Source organism: Crocodylus siamensis, chromosome 8 (genome assembly GCF_052110815.1).
Source record: "Crocodylus siamensis isolate JL-2025a chromosome 8, ASM5211081v1, whole genome shotgun sequence".
NCBI lineage: Eukaryota > Metazoa > Chordata > Crocodylia > Crocodylidae > Crocodylus > Crocodylus siamensis.
Genome location: NC_143402.1, coordinates 48,426,290 through 48,446,158, shown reverse-complemented (window position 1 = coordinate 48,446,158; position 19,869 = coordinate 48,426,290). Strand labels below are relative to the sequence as shown.

The following is a 19,869-nucleotide window of genomic DNA, read 5'->3' as shown; positions in this document are numbered from 1 at the left end:
CAAGCCATGGGAAATGTTCCTTCCACTAGTAAGGCCTCATCTGGAATAAAGTGTCCAGTGTTAGTGCTGAACTTCAAGAAAGAGAAGAACAAATAAAAAAGAATCTAGAAAGCAATAAGAGTGGTTGGAGATCTAAAAAAATTGGATTCTTTAGTCTAGAAAACAGAAGACTAGGGGGCAAAAACCTTTAAATACAAACAGGTTTTCTAACAGAAGATGGTGATCAATTGGTCTCTGTGTTCAAATTGGAAAAAAAGAAGAAATTATGCCTTACATTTCAACACAAGAAATTTATGTGGGTTCTTAGGGGAAAAAATGTAATTATGAGGGTACTTAAGCACCCAAGCAGATTACATTGAGAAGCCATGGGATTTCTTTCATTAGAAATCATTAGCTCAGTTACACAAAGTTTTTTTGGGAATGATTTAAGCAGGGATGATCCTGCCTTGAGCAGAGGGTTGGGCTAAGTGCCTTTTTGAGATCCCTTTTGGTCTTGTTATACCTTACATTGTGAGCTGCACAGATGTTGATGGGTGTTAGTGCTAGCTCCAATTTGGAGCAATCACACTTCAGGCCAGGAGGGCCTGAAGGACTGGAAAGTAAGGATCGCTCCTTTAGGGAGGCACTGACCATCCCCAGAATACAGGACATCCCCTTGATGAGGTGGGGGGAGCCACCAGCTCCCTTAGCCAATCTGTGGTAAGGGGGCAGGGCCACTGCCTCCTTAACTAATCAGCAGTGAAGGACAGGGCCACAACAAAAAGGTCACATCCCTCCCTCCCTCCTGGCTGGGAGCCTTGTTCCTTCTGGCTCTGCACCAGCAATAGAATTGTGAGAATAAATGGCTGGCATGTATTTCTACCAAAGAACAGAAAAACAGGACTTCTTTTAGTTCATTCTTCATTTCAAAACAGACAGGAGACAAAGGGTTTAAAAACAGGATGGTCCAGTTGATCTAAAACAGGATGGCCACCCTACCTCCTTCTCATTCCAGGTTTCCCCAATGGCCCAGGGTGCCCCTCCCCCATCCCTTCTGCCTCTTGCCTCTCCCCTGGCCCTGGGCATTACTTACTTATGGCTGCCTCTGCTGTCTCTCCAAGGGGAGCAGGCAGGAAGGGGTTAACTTGACTGCCCTGCAGCCACTGCTGCCTGGCCCTGCTCTTCTGGTTGGGCAGGCAGGCTAACTCTTCCCTGTCTTCTCCCTGGAGACAGACAGCATGGGCAGCCAAATGTAAGTGGGGGAGGTGAGGGGGGCAGTGAGTGGGGATCTGGAGTGGTGGGGGGCAGTGGGCCCAATCTGGGACAGCAGGGGAGGGGTTGGTGGGGTGTTTACAGTATAATGTAGCTCAGGTGTATGAGCTAGGTCCAATGCATCAAGAGATAACCCTGTCCTGAAGTGGCATCACTTTGAGCCACAAAATAATGTGCAGACAATGCAAGAGTTAGGAGCTCCAGGAGCTGCCCAAAATTGCCTTGTAACAAGGCCCTGATTCTATGAAATTTTGAAAAAATATACAATGCTTTTGTATGAAAATGGCAAAAATAAACTATTTTCATTGAAAGCTTATATGGAACTATGAAGGGGGGGAAAAACATTTTAATTTTTTCTCAACAGATAATAAAAGAAAACACTTTTTAAGTTGAAATTGCTTTATTTTTGAATCCATAAATATTTGTTACTGACAAAAGTGGAAAAATCCTTAAGACTCTAAATTTTACTAAACTGATAATATTTTTGTTTACAGTACATATAGAATGTGCTTTTACAAGTAAGTATAACAACAAGAATAATACAGAGAAAAACAGTCAAATACTGCTCATCTTGAAGCTTATTTAATGGTTAACCAAGATTCTGTGCAAAGTTACAGATACAAATGTACTTTCTCATCAGTACTATCATAGAATAAACATAAACTGGGCTAAAGCACAAAAAAGATCACTTAACCCCTCTTAGGAAATGTTTTCCCCAAACCAAAAATATTACATTAGAATTCTCTCTCTCAATAAATTCTTTCTACAAAATGTCTAACTGATGTACACAATTATGGTTGTAAGAAGCTAATACAAGTCATGTGAGTAGAACTTTAAAAATGCCATGATTCTCACATCTCACTGCTCTTGGTGTATAGGACCAGCAGTGAGAATTTCTACAGATCATGAAAGTCACAGAAGAGACACAGAATGTCATTTCTCTAACTACTGAGATTATGGATAACTTTTAGATTTACATAAATATATAAGAACAGAAAAATTCAATTTTCCCTCAGCCCACAGGCCTTCAGCTAGTGAAATGCAGATTTATTTTAGCCAGCTGAATTTAGAACTCAACATGGTCACCTTGACTGAAACCTTAAACCACCTAAAGACAGGCAATTACTGAATGCCTTTATAGTCAGCCTGTAAACATTCAATATACAAGTGACTATTTTCTACGAAACAGCGCAATACACAATTATTGCTAACACTTTTTATGATGACATTTATTTCAACTTTTCACATATTTCCCATAGTTTTAGCTCCCTTGAAACAGACTAGCACATAGAATCCACATTTATTACATATTGTCCAGTAGAATTACTTCTTCCAGCTGTACGCAATAAATCTGAAACAAAAACTAAGATTAGCTATGTCTCTTGTGTAAACAGAAAATTGCTAATTGCTCACAAAGTGTAACATATATTTCCATTCCTGTTAAATATTACCCTGTTTTATGATGACTTTTCTCAACTACTGGGACTATTTTACTTTTTTTCTGCAGCATGAGTCTGTTCCTATATGATCAACACTCAAATCTCAGACTGCTGCAGGTTTCTGATGGGCGTGCTATTGTAGTTATGTGTGTGCAGCTGGAACAGACGTAATCAGGAAACTGGTTTTGCAAGTGGTCAGGAAAAAAAAGGCAGTGGGTAGAAGTTAAGTCCAGATAAGGAAATGAGAGCTTGTATCCCATGGGTAATTGTTTCCCATCCCAACCGTCCCGAAATCCCAAATAATATAAACGCATTTATAAAAAAAGAGCAAAGAGCATTCAAACATTGAAAAATATTGTCATTTTTTTCATTAAAACACAATTTTATGCCTTTAAAACACTTCTGATAATAAATTTGTTAGATTGTTTGTGGTACACTAAAAACAGTTTCCCCTATATATCTCAAGAGATTAAATTATTACAGGGTTACTCAGAACTTCTTGGTTATATTCTAATATACAGAAAGTTTTCTATATAGTTTTATATAGAGAGATATAGATATAGATACATTGTTTGATAAAACTGTGTATAATCCACTGTTGTACAGTGCTGTCTGGTTGTACAGTCCTGCCTGAGGCATGCAATAGGAAGGAAATAAAAATGCCATGTTCACAGGGCATTCTGTTTTGAACCTCTCCTCTTCCCCTACTTACATTCTCAGAGGTGGACACTCCACAGAGGCTTGTGACTATCTGGGAACAGAATAAGCATTCTGTGCAAAGTTACAGATACAAATGTACTTTCTCATCAGTACTATCATAGAATAAACATAAACTGGGCTAAAGCACAAAAGGGTTGGAATAGATGAGTCCAGCATCAGATAGTATATGGAGGAATCCTGGCTGTGTTCTGCTTGTCTCCTCAGTACAGAATGACATGGTGGTTCAGATACGAATAGACTAAAAAAAGAGAAAGTGGCATTTTGTGCGTCCAAGAAACCATGGGGATTGCATCCTGCTACTGGGACTGGATGCGTATGCCAAAGTAAAAGGAAATGGAAGGGTATCTCACAAAGCTGCCGCACACAGTGCACACTCCTATTCCTAATAAAGTCAACACCTGCTACTCTAGAGACTATATTGCAGCACATGTTGTTTTCCTTTTATTCAGACTAGATATGCCAAAACAAGGATTTCTAGCAAACCAATAATAATATTAATAATAATTTGCTCTTCTACATTGCTTAATCTGTAAGGGATTCAAAGCACTTTATGGATATTACTGAATTAGCCCCCCACAACACCATTGTGAGGGAAGGAAGCATTATTATTATGCCCACTTTGCTCACGGGGAACTGAAGCACAGAAAGGTAACAGTGTAAATCACTGGCAAAGCTGGCATAGCTATCCAAAGCCAGGACTGAGTCCTTTCAATAAAAGCCTTTCAGTACAAGAGATGAAAAGAAACTTAATCGAACACAACTGCTTGTACTGAAACTTTGTGATAATTACCAGTTTACCACATTATACAAGGCAAGTCACAGAAATGCGTAGTTTCTGGAAGTAAAGGGAGACTTTCAACGCATGAAGCAGTCTTAAGAGGAACTTCTGTGATCTGTCGTCATAGTATTGGAATCCCTGAAGAAGTTTCATACTGCTAGTTTCCGTGGAACAAATCTTACTACAGCTGCATGAGATCAAAAAGTATGTGTATGGGAGAGAGGGAAAAGAGCGAGACATGCTGTCTTTGGAGGTTTTTATCAATGCTAGGATGGGTAAGAAAGGGCCAGTAATGATTTTCAAATGGTACAAAGGAAGGCTTTGAAATCAAATGGCTCAGAACACAACACAGAATCTACACAGGTACTTGAGAAAACAATTTCAGTGTCTACACTTTCCCTAGAGGTTGTGGAAGCTGCAACTAGCTCCAGTCTGTTCAAATTAACCATGGTTCTCGGACTGCTGGCAGTTTGCTGAAGGTGAACCTTTGGCATGGGTTTGGCTTGGAATAACTGGGCTGAGGTGGTAAGAGGTGGCCTTGGGAAGGTAGAAAAGAGAAGTCAGGAGATCTTGTGTGATATGCTTGAAGGAAGCCTTCCTTCTTTTCTCCTTCCCTTGTCAAAACAGGATGATTTACTTGGAGTTTATGGCCTCATCTGAAAGAGGGTTTTGTCTCTGAAGGCATGAAATAAAGAAAGAGCATATAGACCAGAGGGACCCTCCTTAGCTCCATGAAACAAAAAAATATTTGTCAGCGCTGGAATACATCCTTATCATTGTCTCTTTCATTTTGGGTGTAACTAAACCCACTGAGCTAGGGATTGAGGTAAGTACACCCCAGAAAGCAGTGAGAAATGTAATGGCCTTTGTTTACCTTTGAGCACTGCAGCACAAGTCCCAAATGGGAACTAGCTTTAAAAGCCCTCCTAAGGGGATTACCTTTCCACAGTCAGCCTTGCAACATCGTAACCTGGATGCCTCATAGCAAACCTGTGCATGGAAGAGCAGAGGCAGAGACTAGAATCATCTTGCAACATACACCTTTTGTTTGAGGGTGGCAAACTGAAGCTGAACTAATAGGAATGAGAGAGGGGGAGAGGCAGGACAAGGAGACTGAGGGGAGGCATCAGTTAAGGAGTATATAGGCTGAGGCTGTTAAGAAATGTAATTTTCAAGTGTTATAAAAGGGAAGGATGATTTACCACTTAGGAACACATTTCAGTTGTTCTTATTCAGCTGTTACATCTGGATGCTCCTCTAGGAATTTGAATGAGCCAAACTGTTGTATTATTTAACCCTGAATGAAACAGAATTAAAGGGTATGCTCCACTTTAGCTGCTATAGGAGGATGCAGATGTAACAATGATATAAAAAAAGCTTATATAGCTATAGCTGTGATCTCTGTCCAGACCCAGAGCAGCGGGTCTAATTAAGGGCCTAGTTACACATTACACTGTGATCTCCTTAAATGTTGATTGGTGTTAATGCTAGCTCAAGTTTGGAGCAGTCACACATTCAGGTCAACAGGAGCCTGTAAGACTGAAAGTTAAGAATGTCCTCTCCCATCCCATTCCAGGCTACCCCTCTGCCTCCCAGGGCTACCTCAGATCCCCCCCACCCCTGCAACCTCTGGGCCTTCCCTCTACCCTTCAAGGCTCTTCCCACCCCCGAGGTCTCCCCCTCCCTTACTTACTTGTGGCTGCTCAATCTATTCCAAGGGAGCAGGCAGGGAAGGGTTAACCTGTCTGCCTCACCACCACTGCCACTGGAGGGCTGCTGTTCTTCTCAGGGATGAGCCAGTCCCAGAAAGCAGCAGGGGCAATGGTGGCTGGGCAGGTAAGTTAATTTTTCCCTGCCTGCTCCTCTGGGACAGACAGTGAGGGCAGCTACAAATAAGCAGGGATGGGGGGGGGATGCAGGGCAGTGAGTGCTGGGGGCAGGGAGTGGGCCCAATCTGGGCCAGTGGGGGAGGGGGGTGGGGAGGTGTTTACGTTAAGGTGAAGCCTAGAGTGGGGTACATCTTAGTGTAACATGAAGTACATGGCACAGATCAGAGATAAACCTAGGCTGGAGTGGCATAACTTTAAGCTGCCTAAAGGGTTCTTAAAACTAGTTTCAGATGTTAATGTTTGGACAACCCAGGGGTCAAGAGCTCTAGGAGCTGAGTAGAATTAACATGTAACAAGACCCTAAGAGGAATGTAGAGGAAAGGCAATGGTAGGTTAGCTACAGAGACTGGTGGGTAGGATTCAAGTTGAGTGTAGGGAAAGAGTAAAGAAAGATTGCTAGTTAAATGAGAAAGTATTAGGGTATGTAATTATATAGTTATTCATGATCTTTTCCTGCTGGTTGATCCATCTTTCTCAGTTATAAAATCAACTTGTTCATGGGGTGGGAATCTGAACATGTGGCATTACTGTGGAAATGCTGAAGAGAGATCAATACTACCATGGGTATAGTCGCTTGGTGTGGGATGATAAACTGGCCTGTAATACTATGATATCCTTCGCACACACAGAGGTATATTCTAGTTTGATAGTTCTGCAAAATTTATATATGAACTCAAAAAATAAACTCACAAATGAAGGGCCTTTGAGTCTATGTACAGACATTCAGTATCTTATTATCATTATACATCAGATATACCACATGCCCATTTAGGATATTTATGTTAGATATATAATTCATGTGCATGAAATGTTATTGTCTGCTCAGTTAGGATTAGGGCTCAATGAACCTGCATTAAGAAAGGTTTTTTAGGCCATTATTATTGATTCAGTGATAGAAAAATGCCCATCTGGTTTTCTGTAGCCAGTGTTGCACTTTTGTTCAGGCAGTTTTAGCAGAAGAGTAATCAAATATTGAGTTCATGATTGTAACTGAAAGGAACAGTTAGACCAATGGGGCAAATTGCTGCTCACTGGAAATTGGCCAAAGACCTGCCCACTTTTCTCAAGGTGACTCCAGGGGACAGCACAGCCCAGCACCAGGCTGCCAGAGGTGGGGGCTGCAGCCATGCTGCTTACCCTGGGGCATGCTCGGCACGGGGAAAGCTGGAGTGGCTTGGCGGTGCAGGTGGGAGGGTGGTTACCTCCACAACTGGTCACTCAGCATCCCCCTCTGACTTTGGTGGAGGATCAGATGTGGCTCTCAGGGTGAGTAACTCTGGCCACCCCTGATTTAGACTTAAAAACAGAATTCTGAGGAAGTTGATTGAAGTTAATTACTAATAGAAATAAAAACATTTAGGAATAAATTCTAGCTTCCTGAAGTCAGTAGGAATTTTGCCATTTCAGTAGAACTAGAATTTTAACCTTAGTGTATAAGAGTAAGTAAGTACTTGTGTCTTAGGCATTGCATTGTTGAAAAGCTGAAAGAATGGAAATCCTATCCCTCCTTTGTATTTGCAGGAGGGAGACATGGCAAAATTGTGATGAGTGCTGAAAAGGCCTAAGAAACATTTCAGCATAATTGTGCTTATTGACACATCAATCCTACTATTTCCTACACTAAGAGAGCAGATGATTTGTAGGCACTAGTATATTTCTGTTTAATGAGTATATTTAATATAAACAGAACGTTAGCCGAACTAATCATGTCACTACATGTTATAACTCCTAGTAAAGTTTGCCTTTGAAGTCACTCAAAGGTTCAGGAAGAACAGCTACTTGGCAACTCACTAACATCTTTCTGCCTGGCTGTGACACTTAGCAGCCAAGGGCAATGTCCTCCAGTCACTGAAAGGTTCCACAGCAGCCCCAAGGGCTGAAGTGAGAGATGGCAACAGGGCCCCACCCTGCTATTTCCTTCTGCCATGCTTCATTTCCTCCTTCCTATCATGGGCTCTGTGAAAGAGAGTCTGCTTGTTGCAAAAAACATTAGTCTGAAATTCATAAAAATAATGAGTTTGTGCAGATAAGCCCTTGGAAGGTGCCAACTACTGCTATGGCTTTCTTAATAGAAGCTGATACATGTCAGGAAATTTCTCCACTATCCCTTCACTATATCTTGAATTTTCTTCTCATGTCAACAACTTTTGGATGGTTTTAAAAACAATGCAGGTGTGATTGTTGGAAAAATCTTTTCAGATGCTGAGTTAGAGGTTATCTTGGCCAACAAGGCCACTGCAGTGTGGGGTGCTGGGGCCATCCCAGTCCTTACTGTTTATCTACAATGCACAAGGTCATATCAGACAGTCACCTCTGTTTTGCTTGCTGTGGGATAATGGTGGTATCCTGGGATAAAGTGAAGTTGTTCCACCGTGTTGTGCCGTCGGGAGGCAAATGCTTGGCGCTTAGCGGAAGTTTGGTTCATACTTAAGGTATTGTATAAGTTATTTGAGGCACTAGGATGGGAGTGCATCTTTGTCATCCGGTAGCGATCTAAGACAGGTGTTGAAAAAAAGACGTCTGTATGAGACAATGCCCGTGACATAGACTGGTCTGCGAAACCCGAGTGCTCTGGGGAGAGCAAGGGGTCTTGGGAATGGAGACGCTCTGCCGACAAAAGCTGTTCATCAGAGAAAATTCGTTCATAGGACATGCTGAACTCCTCAGGCATGATCCTCTCAGGGGACAGCACCCGGTCCTGGGACATAGCCCTCAGGGGCCGGCGGGGCCTGTCTCTCTGGTTGGTCTGAGTCATTTTGATGACATTGAGAGGGAGGGTCCCTCGTGCTGCCAGATCTGGAAGGTGCCTTCTTCTCATGTAATATTCATCAGCTTCTTTGTCTGCTATGGAAAAAAAAGAAAGTGAAACAGCATTAGGTGTAGCAATTCTTCCTGCAGAGGCATTGTGTAAAGAGAACAGCACTCTGGAACACTGCCTTCCAGTGGGCCAGGTAAAGCCTGAGGATGTGCACATGTGGAGACACAGCTAGCTTTTCAATGGACTCATAGGAACCGTAGACATGGCTATAGCTATATTACTATGCTGTCAGGCACAGAACGTTATGGCCATTTGTTTGGAGTATACAGGCATACCTCGGAGATATTGCGGGTTCGGTTCCAGACCGCTGCAATAAAGCGAGTCACACGAATTTTTTGGTTTCTCAGTGCATATAAAAGTTATGTTTACACTATACTGTAGTCTATTAAGTGTGCAATAGCATTATGTCTAAAAAAAAATGTACATACCTTAATTAAAAAATACTTTATTGCTAAAAAATGCGAAGTGAGCAAATGCTGTTGGAAAAATGGTGCCGATAGACTTACTCGATGCAGGGTTGCCACAAACCTTCAATTTGTAAAAAACGCAATATCTGCGACGTGCAATAAAGTGAAGCGCAATAAAATGAGGTATGCCTGTAGTTAAGTATAATACATAGGCATACTTTATATATACACACACATATAGCCAGGTGTGTGTGTGTGTGTGTGTGTGTGTGTGTATGACATATATGTGTTCAGGTGACACATATACTCCTACAGCATATCACACAAAATGCCACTGAGTCCATATTACAGTGATTTATAGTATCCTCAGATCATTGGAAAATTAATCCATGCCACTGATTACTGTTCTAGCAAAGACACACTCTGTTAGCAAAAGAGGAGCCAGGCCAAACAGCTTATCCATTCAAAAAATGACATGTCTAGTATTTTTGTTCACCAGTGGTCACTCAAGGTATCCCTTCATAACTTTTGTGAGCAGAGCAGTAGGCCTGTGCGAAGTGGCTAGTATTCGCTTTGGATTTGTATTCAGCCGATTTGGGGGACAGTGATTTGATTCAGTGATTCAAATCACTGTCCGGATTTGATTCAGCTGCTGCCAAATCTCTGAACCACCCAGGCCCATCCCCCGCCCACTCTCCCAGCCTGGCAATGGCTGCCCCACCCACCCCAGCTCCCGGCACTTGGAAACCCCCCCACCCCAGACTTATTGGTTGCTGCTGGGCTGAGCAGCATCCTATTACAAAAAATAAGTTATCTATCTATGTTGTATAATTTGTTCCTTAAAAGATGTACCTAGCACTTTGGTTTTCTCCTGTTTGTCCTAGATGATTTGTGTTACAGAGACTGTGCTTAGGAACTGAGCGCACAAACCTCCTTTGTTGGATTAAAAAAACAACAACATGTAAGACTTGAATTGGAGAATACAGTGGTCTTTGGGTATTTCATTGCACCCCTCCCTACCACCCCCTCCGAGCAATTGAGGTTGAGTAGGATGAAAAACCTTTAAAAATCCAGGCAAAAACCTACAGGTAATGCCACAATTATTTGAAAGGAAACCCCAAGGAAGAAATTCCCATTGCACCTTCTGGGTGTTAATGTGTTCTGATATTGGGAAACACAGACACCTGTTCAGAGGTATGTGGTATTCTTTGGATGCTAAAACACAGATCTGACTGCGTTCTGTCATGACCTTCATGGTAAAGCTAAGAGCAGGTTGAACTAGAACGCAGTGGGTTAGTCTACATGAGATGCTGACTGCGCAGTAGCTGAATAATACTGCACAGTAGCACATCACAGCACCAACAGTGCTAATACCCGACTGCACAGTATTATTAGGCTAGTGCATAGAGGCATCACTTAAAAGATGTTTGCCGGCAGTACTGCACAGTAACTCTAGTTACTACACATTTATTTAGTACTTACTTATACAAATACTAAATAAATGCGCAGTAACCACTGTGCGGTAGCATTTTATTTAAACATGCTCAGAGTAAACCTTCTGTTAATGGGTAGTGGAGATGGTTAGTGAACGGGTGTCAGACTTACATCCCCTGGGCTGCATTTGGCACATACAGCTATGACATGTGGCCTGTAGGACTTGTATAGGGACCTGGAATTTGGGGGCAGAGGGTGAGTGTTGCTCTGCTAACACCCACTGCCACTCTTGCCGCTTTCACTGTGACTGGATCTGATCCAGGAGGGCCCCTCAGTCTATATCTGGCTGGAAGGAGTGTGGTGAGTTTGACACTATTCGTTTATGGATAAAGCTGAGGAGCATTAAACCCATTTCTCTGCATTTCTTTCACTGAAATTGTCTGGAATATTAAGCTTGCATGGTGTCTAGAATTACCAAGTTTCAGGAGCATGAGGTACTTCCAAATCTCCTTGGATCACCAGAGTTTTTTAGTACACAGGATCTCAGTTTAAAACTCATTCAACACACCTGGAACACAGTTATTTCATCTGTGGAGGACAGCAGTTAACCAGCAACAAGCACCACTAGAATGTAGCAGAAAGGGTGTTTCCACATACTCTGAGTCATTTGTCTGTGAAACTCTTGTCCCTACAGAGCAGATAGGGCTTTATTTTTTAAGTCTGTCATTCAAATGCCCCTTACAATAACAGTAGGACACAAAGCATTTCTGGGCTGGGAGGTATTGAGGGAGACATGGAGCTAGCAAATTGCACAGGTTTGTCAATTGATTATTTTGTGAAAGTCACGACCTCAGAATGTGCTAAGGATAGTATAAAACATGAAGTTTCTAACTGATTTTAACTCATGAAACCAGAAGATATAAAAGTAAAAGGCAGTAAACAGATGAAGAGGGAAGTCTCTTCTTTTGGAAGCCTCTTTACATATTCAGATGGCTGAAAGAACAAACCTACATTGCAGGCCAGTCTGCAATCTCAATACAGTTAGGTGTCTGGGAATCTACCTAGGTCCTTAGTCTATTGAGCAGTCACACAAAAACACAGTCTAAATGCTCACTTTTTCAGTCAGACATAGATACAAATAAAGGTTAAATTTACCTGCCTTCCCAGAAGAGATATAAAATCAGTTGGCGATTCCAACTGATGTAGTGATAATAATAGATGATATATGTAGGCAAGCTTTCCTGCCTCTGTCCTTAGATTAACATGGCTACAACCCCAAACCTTGCAAGATGATATATGTGTTATTTGGTAGCTTGATCAAGAAGTCAGAAAGTCAGGCTCCAGAAACTATAATGCTGTTTATTTAAAGTAACTAGCCAATTGCTCATCAAGAATGATGTGGAGTGGGGGGAGCTGGGGGGAGCAGGCAGGGACAGAGCACCAGCAGCCACCACCCTGTGCCACTTATGTCTTCCAGGAAGGGGGGGGGGGTCAGGAATTGCACATGGCAGCCACTACTGGCACCCACTGGCCCACACTGCCGCCACTCCGCATCCAGCCCCATGCCAACCCCCCCACCCCGCACTTGACATCTGGCACCGTGCCCCCCCATGCCACTCTGCACCTGACCCTGCATCTAGAGGCAGATTAATGTATACTGGGCAAACACAAAATAAGAGACCCCCTCTACCCATGGGAGCTGGGCTATGGGGGGGGGGCAGGTCCCTTTCCACTCCTGGTGCTGGTGGGGGGAGGCTGGACTGGGCTGGAGTTGGGCTGGAGTTGGGGGGGGCACATGCCCACCTCTTCTCCCTGCTCCCTGCCCCCCTGTCCTGCTACAGCCAAACATACACACAAGCAGGCGTGCACACACAGGCGTGCATACAGACAGATGCATGTTACTCTCACTCACTCTCTGCACCTGGGCACACAGACACAAACATACTCTCCCTGCCAGGAACACAGACACATGCCCACACACAGACACATGCATGCACACACGCAGATGGGTGCACACTACTCATTCACTATCTGTACATGGGCACAAACACACTCTCCCTGCCATGAACAAAGACACATGCACACACACTCACACATGCACATGCACTGACACACACACGCACACACAGGCACATGCACACACACACACAGACAAGCATTCACTGTATTCACTTACTGTCTGCACATGGACACACAGACACAAACACACTCTCCCTCCTGCCATGAACAGACACATGCATGCACACTCATACATGCACATGGACACACAGATGCATGCACGAACCACTGCTATATATAAATCATATAATTCCAGCTGGAAGAACATTTTCTTTGTTCTGGGAGGCTTATCTGCTAGCCCTTTTTTGGCTATTGTTATCATGTTTGTGATTAGATTCACATAGAACAGGCCTTGCATAAATGAACACACAATTTTTTTACAAGCTTATACCACGTATAGGCACTGTGTTTTTTGTATCTGACCTGTCCCAATGACTTTTTTAGAGGCAACCATTAACAGTTTAGTGGGTCTTTTAGTGTTACAGTAGCTTAACGTGGGAGACGTTTTGATTAATTCCTTCAGATTTTCAAATTTAGTGGTGTGGTTATATTCCCAAACTCACTAAACTTTTTTTTCTAGGTGTGTTTTCATGTGTGATTTTGTTGCATTCCTTTGTCTGGGTGTCGTATATTGGTAATTATCTCAACCCTGTCAGGCTCGACTTGAATCTCTTCTGTGAAACTTTCTCCTAAAGTGTTATTTGTTGCAGAACCCAATACAAAAGGAAATCTGCCAAAGCAGTATCTTCCAAAAGAGTGGTGCTCAATTTTCAGCCTGGATATGTGGATCCTGCATGTGGCAGGGGTCTTGGTCTGTTGACCAAATCCAGTGTGCAGTCAACATTTTGGGTTGGACAGCAAGTATGATCAAGTGTACTGGCTTGGCCCCATGTGCTGGGTCTGGCTGCAAAATGCCTTAGTGTGCTTATGCAATCTGGTAAACCCGGCCATATCAACTAGTCTGCAGGGCTCCCCACGGGTGCAGAAATTTGTCAGTGGAGGAGCAGTTGTTGTGTTTATTGCCACAGCTCTGGAATTGAGGAATTTGGTATTGACCTTAGGGGCCACATTTGGCCCACTGCACTAGTCTTGTCCTATTCTTTTCCATGGGAAGTTGCCAAAACCTAGCACAGTGGCTCCCAATCTGTGGTATGTATACCACCAGTGGTACGCAGACAATCTGTTAGTGGTACACTTTAACAGATTTATTATAATTAGTTTATATGACAAAAATTGGCTGGTGGTACTTAAGGTTGTATCATTTTAAATTGGTGGTGGCAATCTGTGAGAATTTGGGAACCACTGATCTAGCAGATGCATCCAAAATGAAGAAATATTCTGCTTTTGCCATGCTGCAAAAATGTCTTCTCTAGTAGGTATTGAAAGTGTTCCTGTTTGCTGTACCTGTTTAATTATACCGGATCTTAAAGATCCAAGTATCTTTTCTGTTGGTTGGTTCTTCTATTTTTTTCTATTATATTGAAAACAATCCTTCTAGTTCCTCTTTAAGTTCATTTCTTAAAGCAAGTGGAACGTTCCTAGGAGCATGATTAGTAGGAGTGGCAGTATTTCATGCTAACACTTCTATCTTATACTCAGTTTCTCTTTACCATATAAAAACATCAGAAAACTGTTCTTCTACGTTGCTGCCTACTTCTCAAGAGAATTTATTCTTTTTAATTCAAAGCTTCACATGTTCTTAACCCAATTATAAACAATAATTCTTGGAACAATTAGAAACACATGTTCAGTTCACACATATCTTTAAGTTGGAATAAATACTCCATTCAAGGGAGGATCTAGGACATTTGCAGTGGCACAGTGGAGCAACAGCTGGGATTTTTTAAATCCCCAAATCTGGTAAAAATCCTGCCATGTTCCCCCCTGCTCTTGGCACTGTTTCCTTCTCCTCCATCTTCAGCAGCATGGAACCCACCACTGCTGCTGCTGCTGTCTCCAGTGACCCTGTTATGCCCAGCTATCTGTTGCTACAATACATAACCATTCTGGACTGGCACACACAAATGCAGACTTCTTCTCCCAAGTGGAGCAATAAAAGAGTGTATTCTGGACTCCACTCTTGGGATTGCGGATGTGTAACCAGGCATGGAGTGCAGAGGCAGAAACATAGCTACCAGTGGTTAAAAGTGTTAACCTTCCAGCTCAGAGGAGGCAGCTGAGAGCAAAGAGTCACTGACCTGGCAAAAGTTAAAAGCTCCCAGGGAGCAGAGCTGGGAAAGGTAGGGATGGGGTGGTGCCAGTAAATAGTACTGAGCTGAGCTATGGTGTCCTCTCTCTGGGTCTGAAGAAGAACCAGAACTGTGAGTTAATCCTTTGCTGGGATACAAGCGCAGCAAACAGGCATGCTATCTAGGGATGTGCCAGAGTTTGCGCGGGAGTGGGCAGCGGGGGAGAACAGGAATGGCCTGAGACTCCATGCATCAGAGTTGGCAGCTTTGGACAGAGTCTCCAGAGTCTTTACGTGAGTGCACGTGAGGATGTGTTAATGGCGATGATGACTTGGAGTGCAGCCAGGGACCCTGTCCTGATGCTGCCTCCCACCCAGGGCTCCTCTGAAGCCTCCACCCAGACAGAGCCTTTGGGTGGGTCAGTAGCTCCCAGGCACCCTGCCTGCAGCGGTTGCCTGGTGGGTTCTCAGGGATCTGGGGGCAGCAGGATGGCCAAGAGTCCCCTCACCTGTCCCACATGTGCCTGGATTGAGGTCCTGAAGGGACAAGTGAGGGAACTCCAGGCAGAGGTGAGCAGGCTACATGGGATCAGAGCCATTGAGGATGAGATTGACAGGTACTTCTGCTCTTTGCAGGAGCACTCAAATAGTGGGATGGCAACACAAGAGGGACCTGACACAGATGGATGGAAGACAGTCACCTCCAGTTCTAGACAATGCAGAATTAGACCCAGCATTGCTGGAACAACACCTCCACTGCAGCTGGGGAACCTATTTGGGGTTCTGGCATCACTGGGAATGAGTGCAGCAATGGAGAGTGCAGCAATGGAGGCCGCACCCACAACTACCACCAGGCGGGCTGTAAGGCAACAGAGGAACTGGAGGAGAAGATGTTGGGTAATCGTAGTAGGTAACTCTCTGCTGAAGGGAGTGGAGGGAGACATCTGCCACCCAGATCCCACAGCACGGGAGGTCTGTTGTCTCCCTGGGGCACGGATCCCTGATGTCACAGAGAGGATCACTAGGCTTGTCCAGCCCACAGATTATTACCTCATGCTCCTTATCCATGTGGGAACAAATGGCACAGCAGGAGCAATCCAGACTACGTCATGAGTGACTACAAGGCTCTGGGAGCTGGGCTTAAAGGATTGGGAGCTCAGGTAGTTTTTTCCTCTGTGCTTCATGTTGCAAGCCATGGTCCAAGGAGGCAAGAATGCATCAATGAAGTGAACTGGCATCTCTGATGGTGGTGCCACCAAGAAAGTTTTGGCTTCTACAACCACAGAGCCCACTTCAAGGACAGAGGACTACTGGGGAGAGACAGCATCCACCTCACACAGAAAGGTAAGTCCCTTCTCAGCCAGGACAGCCAATCTCTTAGGGCTTTAAACTAAGATCATAGGGGGATGGGAAAATGCTAACTGGAGCCTACCTGGGGACCAATATACAGGAAAGCTCCATTGACAATGAAACCAAGCAAGCCATTTTTACAGGAGCTGAGAAAACAGCTCCCCTTCAATGCGACAAGTGGCCAGTGACCTTAGTAGAAGGACTCAGGTGCCTGCACACCAATGCCAGAAGCATGGGGAACAAGCAGGAGGAACTAGTCCTCCTACTTTCCACTGGGCACTACGATGTAGTAGGGATCATGGAGACCTGGTAGGACTCCTCTCATGACTGGAGTGTAGCTGTAAAGGTCTACATCCTTCACAGAAGGTACTGGGTAGGGAAAAGAGGTGGGGGTGTTGCCCTCGACGTGAAGAAGCAGTACACCTCCTTACAGGCCAATGTTGGCCCCAAAGAAGAACAGCTTGAAACCCTCTGGATCAAGCTCCAGGGAAGGCGTGGTGAGAGAAACCTAACTGTAGGTATATACCACAGCCTGCCTAACTAAGGGGAGGAACTTGATCTAGTGTTCACCTATGAACTAACGTAGGCTGCGCATGCATGGGACATGGCTGTCATGAGTGACTTCAACTACCCAGACATCTCCTGGGAGGAGTGCTTGGCCAGCTTGGATCAGTCACGATCCTTCCTGACCAGCACCAAAAAGCATTTTTTTGACTCAGAAGGTGCACAAGCCAACTAGAGGCAATATAGTTCTTGACCTGGTCCTGGCCAAAGGGGTGGTCTGGTGACCAACATAACATAGAAGGCGTCCTAGGCAATAGTGCAAGGCAGACAAAACAGATACCAAGCTTGAAGTCTTAGACTTCAAAAACACAAATTTTAATAAGCTCAGGTCACTAGTAAAGAATGCCCTGAGAGACCAAGGACCACAGGTAAAGGGAATACGAGAAGAATGATCATTCCTTAAGGATACAGTCCTTAAGGCTCAGAGAAAATCCATTCCCTTATAGAGAAAAAGTAGCAGGAGGGTCAAAAAAACCCTCTTGGCTAAGCAGGGAAGTTGCAGCTGTCCTACAGAAAAAGAAAGAGGTGTACAAACAATGGAAACTTGGGACAGCCTTTAAGGAAGACTACTTGACAATGGCCCGCACTTGTAGAAAACAGATTAGGCAAGCTAAGGGAGAAACTGAACTATAACTACAAGAATCAAGGACAACAAGAAGTCCTTCTTTAGCTACAAAGGGAGAAAAAGGAAAACTAATGGGAGTGTGGGGCTGCTGCTCAATGTCTCAGGAAACCTGGTCACTACCACTCAGGAAAAAATGGAACTCCTAAATGACTAGTTTGCCTTGGTCTTTCACAAGACCAAGGGGAACAACATGCCAGGTGGGGCACAGAACAAACGGCAGGATTGACACCATTCCCACCATTGCTATAGAACTGGTGTGTGGTCAGTTAAAGAAATTAGACATATATAAATCAGCAGGACCAGATGAACCAAGAGTGTGCAAGAGTTGGCCAAAGTAATCACAAAGCCCCTTGCAAAGGTCTTCAAAAATCATGGGCCTCTGGAGAAATCCCAGAGAACTGGAAGAGGGCCAATGTTGTGCCCATCTTCGAGAAGTGGAAGTGTGAAGACTCAGAAAACTACAGGCCAATTAGCTTTACTTCTATTCCAGAGAAAATCCTAGAAACATTCATCAAAAAGGCGATATGTGACAAACTCGCAGAAGGCATGACATTGAATGACAGCCAGCATGGCTTTGTCACAGGCAGGTCTTGTCTGACCATCCTCATTTCTTTCTGTGATCAGGTGACTCATCACCTGTCTGAGAGAAAAGCTGTTGACATCATATACCTCGACTTCCAGACAGCCTTTGACCTGGTATCCCATGAGGTACTTATCAGAAAACTGGAAGATATCAGGCTCAATTGTGGGACCATCAAGTGGGTGCAAAACTGGTTGCGGGGTAGGATACAGAGAGTCCAAATGAATGGATCAGTGTCATCCTGGCAAGATGTGGGCAGCGGCATACCCCAGAGGTTGGTACTTGGCCCAATGCTGTGTAATATCTTCATCAACAACCTGGATGAGGAGGTGAAAAGCCCATTGGCCAAGTTCACAGATGACACCAAGATATGGGGCAAGCAGACCTAGATGGGCTGGCATGTTGGACAGAATGGAACCAAATGAGCTTCAACCCAGAGAAATGCAAAGTGCTGCAACTGGGAAGGAAGAACTCCCAGCATACCTACAGGCTGGGCATTGCTAACCTGACCAGGACTATAAATGAAAGGGATATGGGGGTAACAATAGACCCCAGCATGAATATGAGCCGGCAGTGTGACACAGTAGCCGCTAGGGCCAATAAAACTCTGGCATGCATCAACCGATGCATCTCCAGTAAATCCAAAGAAGTGATTCTCCCATTTTACTTAACATTGGTGTGGCCACAGCTGCAGTATTGTGTCCAGTTCTGGGCACTGCACTTCAACAAGAATGTGCTAAAGCTCGAGAGGGCCCTGAGATCAGGAACTTGTATGGCAAGCCATCTGAGGAAAGGCTGAGGGATCTCAGACTCTCCAGCCTAAAGAAAAGAAGGCTGAGAGGGGACCTGATTGTGGCTTAGCACTATAACAGAGGCATACATCAGGAGCTTGGTGAACAACTGTTCACCAGGGCAACCTGCGGGAAAACTAGAAACAACGGACACAAACTCCTGGAAGATAGTTTCAGGCTGAACATCAGGAAAAACTTCTTTACAACTAGGTTGTCCAGACTATGAACAAGCTCCCCACAGAGATGGTGCAATCATCTACCCTAGAGGTCTTCAACAGAAGATTGGATGGTCACCTGGCTGGGGTCGTCTGACCACAGATGTCTTTCCTGCTCATGCAAGGGGCTGGACACGATGATCCTTCAGAGTCCCTTCCAGCCCTATGGTTCTATGATTATATATATAGTTAAGTACTTGTTTTGTTATGGACAGTTTTTTCCTTGTGGGGACAAGTTTGCCTTATAAAAAATAAGTACTGAGAGAGAACCTGCTACAATTACCATCCTGTTATTTTATAATGTTCACTTGCTCAATAATAAAATCAGACACTACATTGCCCTGTGCCCATATATCCAAAGTAAGTTACCATCTGCCTCCAAGGTGATTCTCCAGTCCTCAGATGAACTGACTTCCAATGAAATCATTCTAATGACATCTGTATCTTCCAAAATGTATTCTGAAGCTACATTGCTTTATTAGTAATGCTCAAATGAAGAAGTCTGGCAGTTATAATTTTAGAAGCCCGGATAAATATAATTGCTTACTCCAAAGTGTGTTTAGTATTTTCTAAAGCATTTTCCTAATATTCATATCATTGGTTCCAGGAGCAATTTGCCTCTTATAAGGGATTCTCTTTTCATTGTTGCTGTCCTTGTTGGGTGTTATTGATGTGTTGTCACTGTTGAAGTTTCAGGGACTGGCATGCTGGCCAAAAAGTCACAGCCAAGGCATCCTAACATTAATGCTGTTTTAAAGAACA

General features: G+C 43.9%; 1 protein-coding gene across 2 annotated transcripts in view; it reads right to left on the bottom strand.

The window, feature by feature from the left end:
- Positions 1-6,101: 6,101 nt before the first annotated feature.
- Positions 6,102-19,869, bottom strand: part of SHISA6 (shisa family member 6) — a 512,377-nt gene continuing 498,609 nt past the window's right edge. For both annotated transcript variants that reach the window (XM_090061177.1, XM_090061178.1), the window contains one exon: positions 6,102-8,921. In XM_090061177.1, the coding sequence (XP_089917303.1) occupies positions 8,377-8,921 (545 nt within the window). In that variant the 3' untranslated portion in view covers positions 6,102-8,376. The remainder of the gene's footprint in view (positions 8,922-19,869) is intronic.